A 17,361-nucleotide genomic window follows, 5' to 3' on the forward strand; every position below is an offset into this window, starting at 1 on the left:
TACATATATTTTTACTATATAAAAATATTATTAGGTTGGGCTCAAGCTTGTGTTGGGCTTTCTTGAGAAAGTTTAAGCCCAGTCTGAAAAAAAAGTTGGGCCTAGTGTTTTGGGCCCAAACCAAGTCCACAGGCCTAAGTTTATGTCCAAGTCTGACTAAGAACGAGATGGGTCAGGCTAACCCATTAGGCTACTTGACCCATGAATAGATCTACACACTACATTCACTATTTAGTGTCATTCAAAGTCCCATATCATTTATAAAAGAGAATGAAGGCCTTACCTTCATCTATAAATATGGATGGAAATTTCTACTTGAAGGACAAATTTTGGGGCAGGAAAGGATTTTAGGATTCTATAACTCGTATAGATAAGGGTAGGGTATGATATTAGGTTAAACCCAACCCTCCCTAACTCGCATATTGTTAGAAAGCATATAATTTTCTTTTTGTATTAGGTATTGAATTTAATAATATTTTGGATTTTATGTAAAGGATAATTGATAGTTTATATGTTTTTTACCTATCTTAATCAAATCATTGGAAACTATGTTATTTGTTCATATTATTTTACTTATTTGTTGTTTATATATAACAAGAAATAATGGGAAATTAGACACAAGTTCTAAACCCAATCCGCCCTACCCTTGAATGATGGGAGTCTAGGGTCGGTGGGGGTTTTGCATTTTCATGTGCAAAGAGGGTTGCGATTCTCAACATCCAACCTGCTGCAGGTTTTTTGGACAAGTACAGGCTGAGAGGTTTAGAAAGGTAGGTAGGATATAGAATTTACAAAACCCTCCTCGAACCCGCCCCATTTCCATCCATATTATAAATGGATAGGCAAGCTAACACAAGCCAAATATTGGAACTAAATGATGCTCATGCTTTGTTTTATTTTATTTTGTGCCATGGGCTCAAAGCCTAGCCTAATTTGGGGTAATGTAATATCTTTTATGCATTGTTCATTATTTAGTTTAAAGTTTTCAAATAATTAACTTTTTTTATAACTAGATGCCATAGGCTCATAATTAAGCCTAGCCCACCTCGAGTTTGTAGGCCTAAGGCCCATGTTGCACCTGAGCCTAGGCCCAGTTTGGCCCATATGCTTAGATGTGCTCAAAATCTTTTGTTCTTGGATAAGAAAGCAACTACAAAATTAGTAAAATAGATTTTAATTTTTAAGCGATTCAAAATACCTGAGATAAAGCTTTACACAGTGGCTTGGTTAGTAGCCTCATAACAAATAACAAATTTTGCCCACATAGTCAACGGTGTTGTGAGTTACTATGCTTACCACTCTTTTAGGAGAACTCACAGCCGAATTCCGACTTTCTATAATATGGACAACAAACATTGTTTTGAGTCTATATACCCAATTACCTGTATCAAATCTACCATATTAGTCCTTAATACTTTGCAAATATCTAAAGACTTTCTTAGCAACCCTGTAATGGTCCTTTACGAGTTCGAATTTAGTAGGCAGACAATATAAGCACACTAGGTGCTTATGAAATTTTGTGACACTTGTCCCATAAAATACCCCTACTCCTACCCTTGACTGCTTAATGAATGTGCTCACGATGGAGTGCCTAATAAATCCAGTCTCATCCTTTCCAGGGCTAATTTGATACCTTTTTAAAACACTTACTACAAAAGCAATATCCAATTGTGAACAAACTTGGGAATACATAAAACTCCCAACTACTGAGGCAAATAAGATTTTCATGGTTTATCAAAACTCATTAATCTAATAACAGTTTGATGTGTCTGATAATGAATTTTTAGTAGAAGCTTATAGATTGTTTGATATATTTATTAGTAAAATTGTCGTATGATATATTATTAGATTCCTCATTGATCTACATGTTCTAGATTCCCAATATTCTTGATTGTAAAATCTGCACTTTCGGCATCTTGAAGAAATTAAAAAAACAAAATACAAGTCAACAACTGAAGATACCTGATAATTTCCTCACCTGCACAATACCTACAAGTACATGACCACACGGAGTGCTTTGTATATGATATACAACGACAAGATAACTAACATTTCTAACAGAACCCTTTTGAGAGATGCAACTCTACAACCATTATCTGGTTGTGGAGATAACTACCACTCTAACATGAGACACTTGAGAACAAGTGGCCAAACCCAGCTAACCTGTTAAACAACTCCACACCCCCCGTTGTGTAGCCCCATGGAAAAAAAAAACGAAGTAACAAACAAACAGAATAAAGAAGGAAAAAGAACACAAGGCATATCAATCTAATCGATTGAGAAGTTAAATAGAACCTTGCCATACAATTCATACATCAATCAACAATCGATCTTCAAAGATTGAATCATCAAACAACCAACTAATATAACTCCTGTAATACATGAATTTCCTCGTTAAGTGAAATATTTTGAACTATAGAAAATTGGTGAGCGAGAAAAATTCCTGAGCTTTTTACTCAACGAATGACAAATTTCCTTTAGCATTTCTGTTGGTTGATCATGTATTTTCCTTCTTACTTTTCTCGTCCTTGTACCCAGATGCCTTTCCAGATCTACCAATGACAACTGAACGAGGTGAAGAATCGTCTTTCTCAATTTCAAGACCATGGTAAGATCTGGAAGCAAAAAACTCTGCCCCAGATTTAGCTGTCCCCTTTCCAAGAGAATAGGGATACTTGTCATACACTTGGAGACCTTTCTCTGCTGCCTCTGCTAGAGCAAATGATCTTTCCTCCTCTACAGTTCCCTTTCCTGGATGCTCGAATCACCACCATCACACAAAACTGAACCTTGTTAACGATATGAAAAGAAGACCATAATTACAGTCTAAACAGAAAAATGTCAAATCTAGCTTTAAATTTAGGGTAGTGAGCACACAGGCAATGCGCATATGGCAACTTTCATCGAAAGTAGGGGTAATCTAGTAATTCAATATGTAACTAGACTCGCATATGATATAAATAGAAGCTGGGCAATAGGTGGGGACTAGTTTTTAAACCCACCAATTCTCTCCAGCGCTCTTTTCCTTTGTTTCTTTCTACATTGTCACTTTATTTTTGGTTACCGTTCGGATATTTTATGGCAACTTTCATCGAAAGTACATAAAGAGAAAAGATAACCACCTTGTAGCTCAAAATCTTCTACATAGCCACCTTGAAAGAAGGAAAATCGGGCTTCTTCCTCTTTATTACCAACTTCCAGTGAAGAAGAGGCAACCAAATCCCCAAATTCCATCACATATGCTCCAGTCCAGTGGCTTCCTCTAAAGAGAAAATAAAAGCATAAAACAGGAGATGATAAGAAAATCAGTTAGTAAAGCAACTTAGATGAAAGAATTAGGTTACAAATGACAGTCCTGTTTTGCAGCAGATGACAAGGACTACTTTATGCCTTCATCAGCATATGATATTGACTGGAAGAACCCCCAGGGGCCCACCCAGAAAAAAAATCAAGTAAAACTTCCTCATCCCCGTGGTTTCTCCTACAAACTGCAGTACATATTGCACTGGTGTTGTAGACTAGAATATGATGCAACCAACCAGTTTCAGCTTGCCAAGGATCGGACTTTCTATCTAAACATATATTAATGTAGAGATAGTTAACAGCTCTTAGTGTGTGTGTGTGGTTCCAGCCCCACACTTATTTTATTTTATTATTTATTTCCCTTTTATTACAGTTGGGCCAGATGGGCCTTGTTTATTAGTCTTTTATTTTAAGTAGGGGTACTAGAGTAACTCCTACTTTTGTAAGGACACAAATATATATAATATCTAATGGGGCGGCAGATTTTTCTAACTGAACCCCCCCTCTCTCTCTCTCTCTCTCTCTTTTCTTCTCTTCGAAGCCTAGTTTTTCTTTTCTTTGTTTTATTTATTTTATTCAAGTTGGTATCAGAGCTCTTGGCGAGAAAAGACTAGGGTTCTCATGTGAGCCTGATCCGGTTGGCTACATGAGAATTCTTTAGAACAAGATCTTCTGCAGTAGTGCCTGGTTCTTGGAGGTTGAGATTGCCCGGTGACCAGGAAGAATCAAAGTTTTTAGGTGCAACCAAGATTAGGGTTTCAAACTAAGGTGGCGATCAGAGTTTTTTCTGAGTAAGGTACAATCTATAGTTAAGCCGATCTTGGTTAGAAGTTGTCAAGACCTCTTTTAAGCAGCGGCTGATAAATCTGGGTATTCCCCACTGTTTTCTCTCTTGTCTAAAACCCTTTGATCTTCTTTTGAGGATTCAAGGACTGTTTTTGACTGTTAATGAACTAGAAAGTTGACCTTTGACTGTGATTGCATTCTTGGTAAGAAGTTGTCGACTGAGATCAAGTTCTTGGTGTCTATTCTTGCTGTGATTAAATTCTAGGTTGTTTTTTCTCTAAATTTCTTAGTGTTTCAGCAGAAAAGAATCTCTTTTTGGTTGTCTTCTTGGAGTTTTTTGGCCTGTTAGTGCTCTACATAGAATGGAGAAGGTTGGAAGTCAGTTAAAAACACAAGGGGAAGGATTTTTTGGGACTGATAACATGACTGAAAACTCATTTCAGATTACCACTGTTAGGTTTGATGGAACTTGGAGTGGGCCCAATCAGCAATGATGGCCATTGGAGGTAGAGGTAATTAGGTTATGTGACCGGAGACACAAAGAAGCCAAACAAGGAAGATACATCACATCCGAAATGGGTTCAAGAGAACTACTTGGTAATAACTTGGCTATGCAACTCTATGCAGCCCCACATCAGCCGAAACTACCTTTGGGCAAAAACAGCCAAGAAGATTTGGGATAGCATGAAGGAGAGTTATTCTCAACCTCTTAATGTTGCTAGAGCTTATGAGCTGAAGTGTGAAGTGAATAACCTCAAGCAAGTGGAGAAGCCAATCTCAATGTACTTTGCTACTATGAAATCCCTTTGGCATGAAATTGATCACTTGGAAACTATTGGGTGGGAAAGTCAGAGGGATGCAGTGACATAGAAAAATGATTGAAACAAATAGTGTGTTTGAGTTCTTAGCCGGTCTAAACTCAGATTTTGACATTATAAGACAGCAATTTCTTACTAGGGAGAGTGACTTTATCTCAAGCCTACTCATTGGTTCACAATGAAGAGAATTGGAGGAAGGTTATACTATCATTTTAGCCTACAGAAGCAGCCTTGGCAGCAACAAAATCTAACGTTGGAGGGGAAAAGGAAAGGGAAATTAAGAAGGAAAACAAAAGAGAGATTTTTTGTGATCATTGCAAGAAGCCTACACACACCAGGGACACTTGTTGGAAGTTGCATCCTCACCTAATGCCAGTGAGACTTAGAAACAAGAAGGGGGTGCTAATGTGGCAACTACTACAGATAGTGCATCTACTTCCAGCACACGGACCACATCCTTAGATGCCTTAGCTATTGTCCGGGCTGCATTGACACAGCTAGAGAATGAGACTGGTATTCCTGGATCATCATCTCTGTCTTCAGCCACCACATCTGCTCATCCTACTTCAGCCCTTGCTCACATAGGTACAAGAGCTACAGCATATCATACTTCAGTCCCAGGTAACACTAGACCATTCTGGGTAATAGATTCAGGAGCTTCAGACCATATGACCAGTTTATCTACCATGTTTACCACCTATTGTTTATCCTTTGGCAGAGACAAAGTATCTACTGTTGATGGCTCCCTTGTGCCGATTTTTGGCAAGGGAGACATCAGACTGTTGGATGCCATCTCCACAGGGGAAGCAAAGTGAAGTTGGGAAATTGTTTGTTTCTCAGTCATGGAGTCAGATTATGCTTTAGCATAATCGTTTAGGTCATTTGTCTTTTGGGTCTTTGAAGAATTTGTTCCCAAATTTATTTGAGTCAATTCAAGTGTCTAGTCTGAGGTGTGAAAGCTATGAACTTGCAAAACATTGTAGATCAACTTATCCTTTGAGCAATAAAATAAGCAATCTTCCTATTGAAATTGTGCATACAAATGTTTGGGAGCCATATCTTCCTTTTGAAATTGGTCACATTGGTCACATGTAAGTAGAAGTATATATAAATGCTGATTGGACTGGATGTGTTTGAAAGCTGAACCACTGTAGTCGAAGTAGCAGAGAAGAGGAGAAGAAGAAGAGATGCTGAAAATGTCGAACTATATTAGCCAGTCGACCAGTTCTTTATTTATAGATGAATATAGTACAAGGTACAAGAAATTACTGGGATGCCCCTGATTAGTGATGGGACACCCAGATGACTTAAATCATTAAACAGGATTAGGCCCATTAACACAAGCCCAGTTACAAGATAAGTTAAACATAAGAATGGGCTAATAAGAACTCTTATCAGCCGAACATTACTCTAACATTCTAACACTCCCCCTCAAGCTAAGCATAGATATCAATCATGTTTAGCTTGCCAAGTATGTCCCTGAACTTCGTTGATGCCAGCCCTTTAGTTAATACATCTGCAATCTGCATCTCTGATGGAGTATAAGGCACACAGAGTTTTCCTGAAATAATTCTCTCTCTGACAAAGTGTCGATCAATTTCAATATGTTTTGTCCTGTCATGCTGCACAGGATTGTTGGCAATGTTGATAGCAGCTTTATTATCACAATACAGCTTGAGAGGACCCTCTGTCTTGATACCAAGCTCATTAAGGAGAGTCCTGAGCCATAAGAGTTCAGCAACCCCGTGTGCCATAGCCCGGTATTCTGCTTTTGCACTTGATCTAGCCACAACATTCTGCTTCTTACTATGCCATGTGACTAGGTTTCCTCCCAAGAATGTACAGTAACCTGAGGTTGATTTTCTGTCTCCAACAGACCCAGCCCAATCAGCATCAGTGTAGGCTTCAATTTCAAGTCTGCTGTTTTTTTTGAATAAAATTCCTTTCCCTGGGCAAGTCTTCAAGTATCTGAGGATTCTTTCCACTGCTCTCATATGAGGGGTCTTTGGTGAGTGCATGAATTGACTGACAACATGCACTGCATAGGCAATGTTTGGCCGAGTAAGGGATAAGTATATCAGTTTTCCTACCAACTTTTGGTACCTTTCCTTATCACAGTATTCCTCACCCATTGATTCTTGTAATCCATGGCTTGGTTCTATTGGAGTGTCTGCTGGCCTACACCCCATCATACTTGTTTCCTCTAGGAGATCTAGCACATACTTTCTTTGACATATGTAGATTCCTTCTCTTGATCTAGCAACTTCAATTCCAAGAAAGTATCTCAGATTTCCCAGGTCTTTGATCTCAAACTCTGAAGCTAAGAACTCCTTCAGCCTCTTCATCTCTCTCACATCATTTCCAGTAATCACCATATCATCCACATACACAATGAGTGCTGTAAGTTTGTCATCCTGTCTCCTTGTAAACAATGTATGATCTGCACTGCTCTGAGTGTACCCTACTTTCTTCATGGCCAAACAAAGTCTCTCAAACCATGCCCGGGGAGATTGCTTCAAACCATATAATGCTTTCCTTAGTTTACATACCTTCTTTCCAGCATCATATCCAGGTGGGGGTTCCATGAATACCTCTTCATGAAGATCACCATTTAGGAAGGCATTCTTCACATCCAGCTGATGAAGTTCCCAAGAGAATTTTGTTGCTAGTGACAGTAGAACCCTGATTGTGTTGAGCTTTGCTACTGGGGCAAAGGTTTCCTTGTAGTCAATTCCTTCCTTTTGTGTAAACCCCTTTGCCACGAGTCTGGCCTTGTACCTCTCAACTGACCCATCTTCCCTGTGCTTTACTGTGAATACCCACTTGCACCCAACAGTGCCTTTCCCTTCTGGCAGGTCCACCAATTCCCATGTCCTTGCTTTCATTAGGGCTTTCATCTCCTCATTCATGGCTTCTTTCCACCTTGGATCAGATGCCGCCTCTGAATACCTGGAAGGGACACATACAGAGGAAAGAGCAGACACAAAGGAATGATAGGCAGGGGATAAGTGTGAGTAAAAAACATAATCGGCTATGGGATGCCGAGTGGTACAAGAACGAACAGGCTTACGGAGAGCAATAGGAAGATCCAAATCTGAATTGAGTGAATCAGAATTACCTTGGATTGCAGAGACAGATTGATCTGAGTTCAACTGGTTGCAATCATGAGGTTGAGGGGCCTTCTTCCTTCTACTGTATGTAAGTATCTCTTTCTCTTGTTTACTGGAACCTTCAGAAGTATCAGCCGAATCTGGAGAAGCAACTGGCACAGTGGAAGTCTCACTAGGTTGACCCGGAATGTTATAGCTAGTAGTAGTGGAAGGTGCTGAAATGGGAACAAAAAAGAAGGGAGAATGAGAATCCTCTTCCAACCCACTACTCTCCCCCTGAAGAGGATTCTGAGAAGACTCGAAATAGGGTTGAAACTCAAAAAAGACTACATCCCTGGTGACATATTTTTTCTTGGAGACAGGATCATAACACTTATACCCCTTCTGCGTAGGAGAGTACCCCAAAAATATTCCCTTTGTAGCCTTAGGATCCAGCTTGGTCTTCTTTGGATCTTTCACATGTATGAAGCATGTACAACCAAAAACCCGCGGGGGAAGAGGAAATTCTGGAAGAGTGGGACACAAAACAGAGAAAGGGGTCTTCATACCCAGTACCTTAGATGGCATCCGATTTATCAGGTATGATGCAGTGAGAACAGCTTGAGACCAATATTGCTTGGGCACATTGTGCTGGAAAAGAAGGGCTCGAGCTATCTCCAATAGATGTCTGTTCTTGCGCTCAGCGACCCCATTTTGCTGAGGGGTGTAAGCACACGATGATTGATGTAACATGCCTGCATCTTCCATGAATGAGTTCAGGGATCTTTCAAAGTATTCAGCTGCATTGTCTGAACGGAATTGCTTGATCTTTTTATCAAATTGTGTTTCAACCATCTTGCAAAACATCATAGTTATCCGGGGAACTTCTTCACGTCCTTTCAATAGATAAATCCAAGTGCACCGAGAATAATGGTCAATAAAACTGATGAAGTAACGGAAGCCATCAATGGAAACAATGGGTGAAGGACCCCAAACATCAGAATGAACCAAGTCAAAAGGGGCTTGAATTTCATTACTAGAAATTGGATACATTGATCTACATTGTTTTGACATTTGACACACATCACAAATTAAACTTTGACTCGAAATGCCCTTACATAATTCGGGAAACAACATTGCTAAGGAAGAAAAGGACAAATGACCTAGCCTAGCATGCCACAAGTGCAGCCTAGCTATTGACTCCACACTCTCCGGACTAGTAGTAGAAGCTTGCATGGCTGAACTAACATCTTCATCAAAGTAGTAGAGGCCCCCATACTCATGACCACTCCCAATCGTTCTCCTCGTCAATCTGTCCTGGAAGACACAATGAGAAGGAAAGAAAGTTATACTGCAGTTCAAGTTTTTTGTAAGCTTTGAAACAGACAACAGATTTGAGGTAAGACTAGGAACATGTAGGACTGATTTAAGAGAGAGATCCTTGCTTAGGTCAACCACCCCCTTTCCAGAGATGGTGGAGAGGGACCCATCAGCTACTTTCATCTTATCCTGGCCAGACAACAAATGATATGTGGAGAATAATGAGGACATATGTGTCATATGGTCAGTGGCTCCGGAATCAATCACCCAAGAGGTAGAATTAATGGAACTAGATGCACTAAATGCAGAGGCTGTACCTGATTTGGCAAGAGAGGTGGAAGCTAAAGAATTGTTCTTCAGACGGGCTAATGCCCGACTGAGAATCTCTACCTCACTAGCTGTGAAGCCCAAAGTACTTGGCCCAGAGGAGTCGGCAGCCTGCCTTGCGGTGGAAGATGACACTGTCTGAATACTCTGTGAGTTGTCACTACTGTTGTTGGTGGCAAGATTCCCACTTGCTGTGTGGCCCTTCTGTTGCCTTTTGTCCTTTCTCAGAGCAGCTGGCTTCAGATGAGGGTACAGGACCCAACATTTCTCCTTTGTGTGTTTCTCACCACCACAATGTGTACACTTGAGGGACTTCTTGTCTGAAAATCTATTCCCCTTAGTGGAGACTAAGGCTGAATGCTCTCCAGGTTGTTCTGTTGACTGTGTCGGGAGTCAACTTGCATCTCCTTTCTCCTTACTTCTTCATTCCTCACCAGGTAGTAGACATGGTGAAGCTCAGGTAATTCATCTCTCCCTAGAATCTGTGACCTTATACCTTCATATACAGGGTCAAGACCCGCCAGAAACTTGAAGGCTCTGCCCTCCTCAATCTGCTTATCATGCCTCCCCTTATCATTAGCATTTTCCCAATCCAAAATCAAATGGTGGTCAAGCTCTTCCCAGAGGCCTTCCAGTGTTGCAAAGTAGGTTGCCACGGACATGTCTCCTTGCCTTAGGGCTGCAATGTCTTGGTTCAGCCTGTAGATTCTAGCATTGTTCTTTTTCTGGTCATATGTCTTAGATACTTTCTCCCAAATTTTAGCAGCTGTGGGGAAGTGATGAACAGTTCTGGCCACCCTAGGAGTCATAGAGGCCAGCAACCAAGACATGACTGTGGCATTTTCCTTACGCCACACGGTGTATTCAGGACTGCCAATTTCTGGTTGTTTCTTGTCTCCATCCAAATAGCCAGTGAGGTCACGAGAGGTAATAAGCAGTCTTGCTGAGACAGACCACTCTCTAAAGTTATACTCATCCAATAGCACACTTGTAATCTGCAAGCTATGCAGATTAGGGTTCTCCAGGTTTGAAGACCTTATAAGAGGTCTGTTATCTTTAGAAGAAACTTCACTGGATAGTGATGACATCCTAACTTCGGTCAAGGAGTTGTTTACAGTACTGTTGGTGGTTCTGGTTAGGGCTGGCCGAAGTAGTCACAGAGTTCACAGTGCTGATAGCACACAGATAGGCTTCACTTGGACTAAACCAGTTTGGGTACAGCAGCAAGAAAAAAAATTCTGTAACTGAACCAGTTCACAGAGCTGGAGTAGGGCTGGTAACCGACCTGGAAATGATCAGTAACTGAAGTCGCCACAGTCTTGTAAAGGTTTTTCTGAACCAGTTCTGATGCAGGTTCTGATTAGCTGAAGTAACCTCAGCAGGTCCTGACAGCTCGCAACACAGTTTCAGACTTGCCGAGACTGTCACAGTTCTGAAGCAGCTCTGTTACAGCAGCAAAAAGTGTTCTGGGCTGGTAACCGACCTGTGCTATGTAGACTCCACTTTGCACTTCGAGTACTGCTACTGTAAAGGGAGTTTCCCTCCTTACAGACAACACTAGGACTGCTGAAATCAGTCCTCAACTAGGTCTGTCCTATACAGACCTCTTCTTAGCAGCCGAATAGCTGCTAACTACTAGAAACTAGTAGGACTCCAGCTTCAGGGTCTTACCTCCCTTGCGCCCTACAACCAAGGGAAACCCTAGGTCGAATCTTGTATTGTTCTCCTGCAACCCTAGGGTTTCACAGCAGCAACCCAGATAAAAAAAAAGGTGAACTACAGCAAGAAAGATGAGATGGCGTCGGCAGTAACCAGGAAAGTGCTCAATGCTCTGATACCATGAAAGCTGAACCACTGTAGTCGAAGTAGCAGAGAAGAGGAGAAGAAGAAGAGATGCTGAAAATGTCGAACTATATTAGCCAGTCGACCAGTTCTTTATTTATAGATGAATATAGTACAAGGTACAAGAAATTACTGGGATGCCCCTGATTAGTGATGGGACACCCAGATGACTTAAATCATTAAACAGGATTAGGCCCATTAACACAAGCCCAGTTACAAGATAAGTTAAACATAAGAATGGGCTAATAAGAACTCTTATCAGCCGAACATTACTCTAACATTCTAACAGTGTTGATGATAAAAGGTCTACCTCTAGGTATTGTGCATTTGTGGGGGGGGGGGGGGGGGGAATCTTGTTTCCTGGATAAGCAACAAACAAAATGTTGTTGCTCGCTCCAGTGCAGAAGATGAATACAGGTCCATGGCCGATGGTGTAGCAGAAGTGTTATGGCTGAAATCCTTGCTTAATGAGCTAGAAATTGATTATAAGAAGCCTCTAATGTTGTATTGTGATAACCAAGCTGCAATTAATATTGCCCACAACCCAATACAACATGACAGGACCAAGCATATCGAGGTGGACAGACATTTATCCGAGAGCAAGTTGCATCTCAAGAAGTGTGTCTCCCTTATATTGCCTCAGACATGCAGTTAGCTGATCTCTTTATTAAAGCAGTCACAAAAAACAAGTTGGAAACAGATTTATGCAAGTTGGGAATGACAAATATCTATTCCCATCTTGAGGGGGAGCGCAAAGATAGTTAATAGCTCTTAGTGTGTGTGTGTGGTTCCATCCCCACACTTATTTTATTTTATTATTTATTTCCCTTTTATTACAATTGGGCTGGATGGGCCTTGTTTATTTTTTGTTTATCAGTCTTTTATTTTAAGTAGGGGTATTAGAGTAATTCCTACCTATTTAAGGACACAAATATATATAATATCTAAAGGGGCGACAAATCTATCTAACCGAACCCCTTCTCTCTCTCTCTCTCTCTCTCTCTTTCTTCTTCTCTTCGAAGCCTAGTTTTTCTTTTCTATTCCTGAATTACATCAGAACACATATTTGTTTTATTTATTTTATTCAAGTATTAATATTTAATATGGACATCAATGCAAAACAAAAACTTACAATAAGAGGCAGACAGAGGAGAGAATATATTGTGTCCAAACTCAAAGGGGATAAAATAGAAATAATCACCAAAATTTTGAAAATGAAGTAATGAAGCAAGGAAGGTTTAGAGTATTGATACAATACACCCCGTATCGGGAGAACCATATCATATCTTTGGGTACTCGATACACCTGTTTATAGGTTTTTCAGGAACCCTTTTTTATTAAATAATATATATATATATATATATATATATATATATATATATATATATATATATATATATATATATATACGTGTGTGTGTGTTTGTATGCCTAAAACTGAAAAAGAAAAAGGCGTGTGGTTTAAAGTACCACGATACACCTCTGCCAATATACAAAGATGTATCGATACTTGGAACCTTGGAAGCAAGACAAAAAAAAAAAATCAACCACCTTAATTATGAGCTTCTAGTAAATAAAAAATATAACAAGAACCCTACATGCATTACCTGTTAAATGCCAATAAAGCTTCAAAAGGTGTAATAATAGGAGCATGGTACTCCTTGCTGTCCAAAAGAGTTGTTTGCGGACACGCAACGTTAATGAAAACATTGCACTGTGAAAAATCATAAACCACCTATTCTCAATACCCTGAATTGGAATTGAAATATAAGCTATTTGTGCTAGGTGTACAAGGAAAAAAATTACCTCAAGGAAGTTGGCAAGTTTTGCAGGGTTTGGTCTACCCATGACAAAGGTATAGGCCTTCTTCCCAGCTGCTGCAATTAGTTCTTTCATTTGTTGAATAATATAGATATAACCAGCTGCATTGGTATTTTTTAAATAGAAAACTTAGATTGGCAGCGAAAAGAAAAGGCATGGAGGCAGAAATATTGATGATATTTCAAAACGCATAAGAAATTCATAGGACACTAATATCAGAATATTATGAAAAATGGGAGTTTCTGCCATAAAAAAAAATCACAAGTTTAGGATCATGCTTTGATGTTGAAGCCGAAGATACAAGGGGGATCAATGATTTGAATCCCTTGAAACATAGACAAGTCATCAATGATCATCAATTTCTTTACAAAGATTATAGCAAGAGAGAAATTTCCTCTTGATTGTCTATTCCTTTATCTTGTTAACCGATAACTCTTTGAGTGTTCCTTAGACCAAGGAGGCATTATGCTCTTAGAGGGTGTTGGGTGTACCATGGGTCCAGCCCCATGAGGAAAGCCCACTTGAGAGGCGGAGGGGCAAGAGAGTAATTTCACTCTTGTCTCTAACTGCTCTTTTTTCAAAAGGAAAAGAAGATGGATAAGTATGAGAGACTTTTGGTATTCTATTGAAAGGTTTTGGTAAAACACAAGAAGGGTTTTTCTTGGAGGGAGTGCACTGTGAAGGCTCATACCACAGTAAGTTGTTGCTATCCAGCTTCTCCAAAGATTGTTTCCAAGAGGCTTCTTCCTTTTGAGCTGAGAAGTATTTGGTTTCTTTGTTGATTGTATCCGACCTTGTTGGTGAGAAGTTTTGGCTGTAACCAAGAGGGTTTGTTCATTTGATGCTTCTATCTCTAGCTACTTCCAGAGAGTTCTTTGTATTCCCATTATCATCATTATAGTGGAGATTTACTAGGTTAGTGCACCGTGGTTTCTCCTATTCACATTGGAGACGTTTTCCACATGAAAAAAAATAAAATGGTGCGTTATTATTCTGTATTTTTCTTGCAGTTTCTTTGGCTTGAATATTGTCTATAACTGTTGTTTTACTGCCTTGTTCATGCTTGGTTTGAGCAAGAAGGAAGAAATACTGTTTTTCAGGTAACCTAGAAATCTTTTTTTTTTTTTGACAGAAACCATAAGGGGGCTACAATACATCATATCACTGCAAGACAGTTCATTTCATGAGTGTGATACATCGTTTCGGCACAATACAGTGGATTTGTAAACTGCGCCTGAAACAGAGTTCAAGAGCATTCAGAGCACTTTGTTCTTCTCCATATCAGTGTGCTTGTGCCCCAACCACCCCAATAGGGTAACAACCAACAGCATGTAGAAGAGGACCGTTTGAGAAGTGTGAAAGTACGAATTGTTTTTCTGATGAATAACTGAAAAAAATTATTAGAATTTTAAAATTACAGTCGAAGAGGTACAACCATTTAAGTTGTTATCCTCGGCTAACCCTCCAAATGCTTAGAACATTTGAACCAAATACATCATAAAACCCAGTTTTGAGAAGTACAACTCAATACAGAACCCATTACAAGCCCCTCATGTCTCCCCACCCCCCATACAATTTACAAGGTAGCCCAAAAAAGATGATTTATATATACACTCCTTGTTTTACAAGATGGTCAGCCAGGCTATTTGTTAATCTTTGTACCAATTGTATCTTCAACTACATATCTCTTGTGATTTGACCTTCTTAATCTCATTTCTGGACACCCAAAAAACTTCCTCTTTTTTTAGCAGCCAACTTATCACAGAAACTCCTTCAGCATAGTTGTCGAGGCGATGCCTAGGCGACAAGGCGCCCTTTGAGGCTCGCCTCACCTAATCGCCTAGAAGTTTTCTACTTCCTACTATAAAATACTATTTTATTCATTCTTTTTTGAGATTATAATTATAAAATAGACATTATTAAATTAAACTAAACATTTTGTGTGTTTATATACTAATTTCTTCTTATTATTTTCTTATTTAGTAGGGTTTAATCAACACAAACATTGCTAAATGCTGTATTGAACCCTCAAAGACTTAAAAACCTGAACCAATAAGTAAGGAAGAACTTAAAATTTCATCTAATCAGCACATTTTCCTCTTCCATATATTCTTCTTCTACCAATACTTTTTATTTTCTTCTTTTCCTATAACAAAAATAAAGGTTCAGCCCCTACATTTTTTGAATTTTATTTTCCTTCTTCCTTTTCTTCTCATGAATATGTTGATTTTCTATACTTTAATATGAAATTTATACTTTTCTTATGAAAACCATGAATAATTATTAAAGAAATATGGTTATGGTACCTACTGTTTCCAATAAAAAAAATATGGTTATGGTACCTAGGGAACTGCCCTAGGATCTATGTTTTTAACATAAAAAATCCACCGCCTAGGCAACTAGGCGACAAGGCGCCCCCCAGTCGCCTAGCCTCGCCTTGGCGCCTTGAAAATCATGTCCTTCAGTTACAAGTTTTTCCATCCCCATTTCCATGTCACTTATATATTAAATAGAATGTATAATTATAAGAATGCCCATGTGGGGTAGAAAGAAAGAAATAAAAGAAATACATACAAAGATAAAACAATGAACTGTACAAGAGGGACTATCCTAATAAGTACATTAAGTTTTAGAGTCTCCACACATGCTACCGCCATTAGCTCCACCCTTTTGGTATCCCCTTCCCTATTGTTCCCAAGAACATTGCACAAATCTCTCCTTTTTCATTCCTTAACATCCCCTGTTCTTGAGGGTCCCAGGCTGCCAAAGCTTCTGCCATCAAATTCAATTAAAATAAAAGACAGGTTCCAGACAAAACCAACTGCTTGCTACCCTTTGCTTCCTTGACAAAGATCCCACCATGTTCCCCAATTTCTCAATACATCATCTACTGGAAAATCCAAAAATGCCTCATTTTTTACCCAATGTGCCACCTTCACCAATGTTTTCAATGATAGCCTTCTTACTTCTATCCTCAGAGATACAAGTGTTTCTTTCCTCTCAAACTCTCTAAATCAAAGCTGCCCTGCACATCTTCATATTATCATCCCTCTACTTTTCAGCCACCTAAAGATATTTGGATCAAATAGTTTGTCCAAACTAATAGGGGTAGTCTGCCTACACCCAAAAAGAGGAAAAAAAGAAGATTAGTAAGTAATTAGCAATCTCACACTCTCACCATTTGATGCACACATGATACACCAGTTTGGAGACCGACACCAATTTACAAGTGTTGCGAAATATAGAGGGAGAAAAGAAGAAGATTTTCTTTATTGATGATCAAAACATATTGAGCATACACCTTAAATAATAAAAGATAGGAAAGACAAACCCCTATAATTTCTTTATTGATGATCATATCTTTCTTAATTTGCTGCAAATCCTGTCTTAATTTGCCGACACTTCCCTTCAAGTTGGTGCAATGATATCTATCATGCCCAACTTGCTAACTTGAAGTTCAAATGCCTGTCTCAACAAGCCCTTAGTTAAAATATCTGCAACTTGTTGTGTGGTTGGTACAAACGGAGTGTAGATTATTCCTTCTTCAAGCTTCTCCTTTATAAAGTGTCTATCAATCTCAACATGTTTAGTCCTGTCATGTAGAACCGGATTATGAGCAATGCTGAAAGCTGCCTTGTTATCACAATACAATTTCATAGAAAAGCTCACTGGTATCTTGAGATCTGCTAGCACCCTCTTTAGCCAAAGAACCTCACACTCCTTGAGCCATTGATCTGAATTCAACCTCAGCACTATTTCTAGCAACTACACTTTGCTTCTTGTTTCTCCAAGTAACTAAATTGCCCCAAAGAAATGTGTGGTACCCCGAAGTTGACCTTCTATCGGTGATCGAGCATGCCCAGTCCGCATCTGTATACACCTCAACCCCTCTCTTCTCATTTTTCTTGAAGAAGAGTCATTTTCCTAGTGTGCCTTTTAGGTACTTAAGAATTCGATACACAACTTCAAGATGTTCTTCGTACGAGGAGTGCATAAATTGACTCACCATGCTCATAGCGAAGGCAATATCAGGACGTGTATGTGACAAGTAAATCA

General features: G+C 39.4%; 1 protein-coding gene across 2 annotated transcripts in view; it reads right to left on the reverse strand.

Moving 5' to 3' along the window:
* Positions 1-2,263: 2,263 nt before the first annotated feature.
* The window catches only part of LOC104591761 (diphthamide synthesis DPH2 family protein), a 73,615-nt gene continuing 58,517 nt past the window's right edge, over positions 2,264-17,361 (reverse strand). The window contains exons 7-10 of one of the 2 annotated variants that reach the window (XM_010250772.3): positions 13,291-13,406; positions 13,092-13,198; positions 3,123-3,262; positions 2,264-2,751 (exon numbers count right to left, since the gene is read on the reverse strand). In XM_010250772.3, the coding sequence (XP_010249074.1) occupies positions 2,498-2,751; positions 3,123-3,262; positions 13,092-13,198; positions 13,291-13,406 (617 nt within the window). In that variant the 3' untranslated portion in view covers positions 2,264-2,497. Of the gene's footprint in view, positions 2,784-3,122; positions 3,263-13,091; positions 13,199-13,290; positions 13,407-17,361 lie in introns of both variants that reach the window. The other variant, XM_088901156.1, reaches the window with a different exon arrangement.

Source organism: Nelumbo nucifera, chromosome 3, assembly GCF_055504915.1.
Source record: "Nelumbo nucifera cultivar China Antique chromosome 3, China Antique-T2T, whole genome shotgun sequence".
NCBI classification, from domain to species: Eukaryota; Viridiplantae; Streptophyta; class Magnoliopsida; order Proteales; family Nelumbonaceae; genus Nelumbo; species Nelumbo nucifera.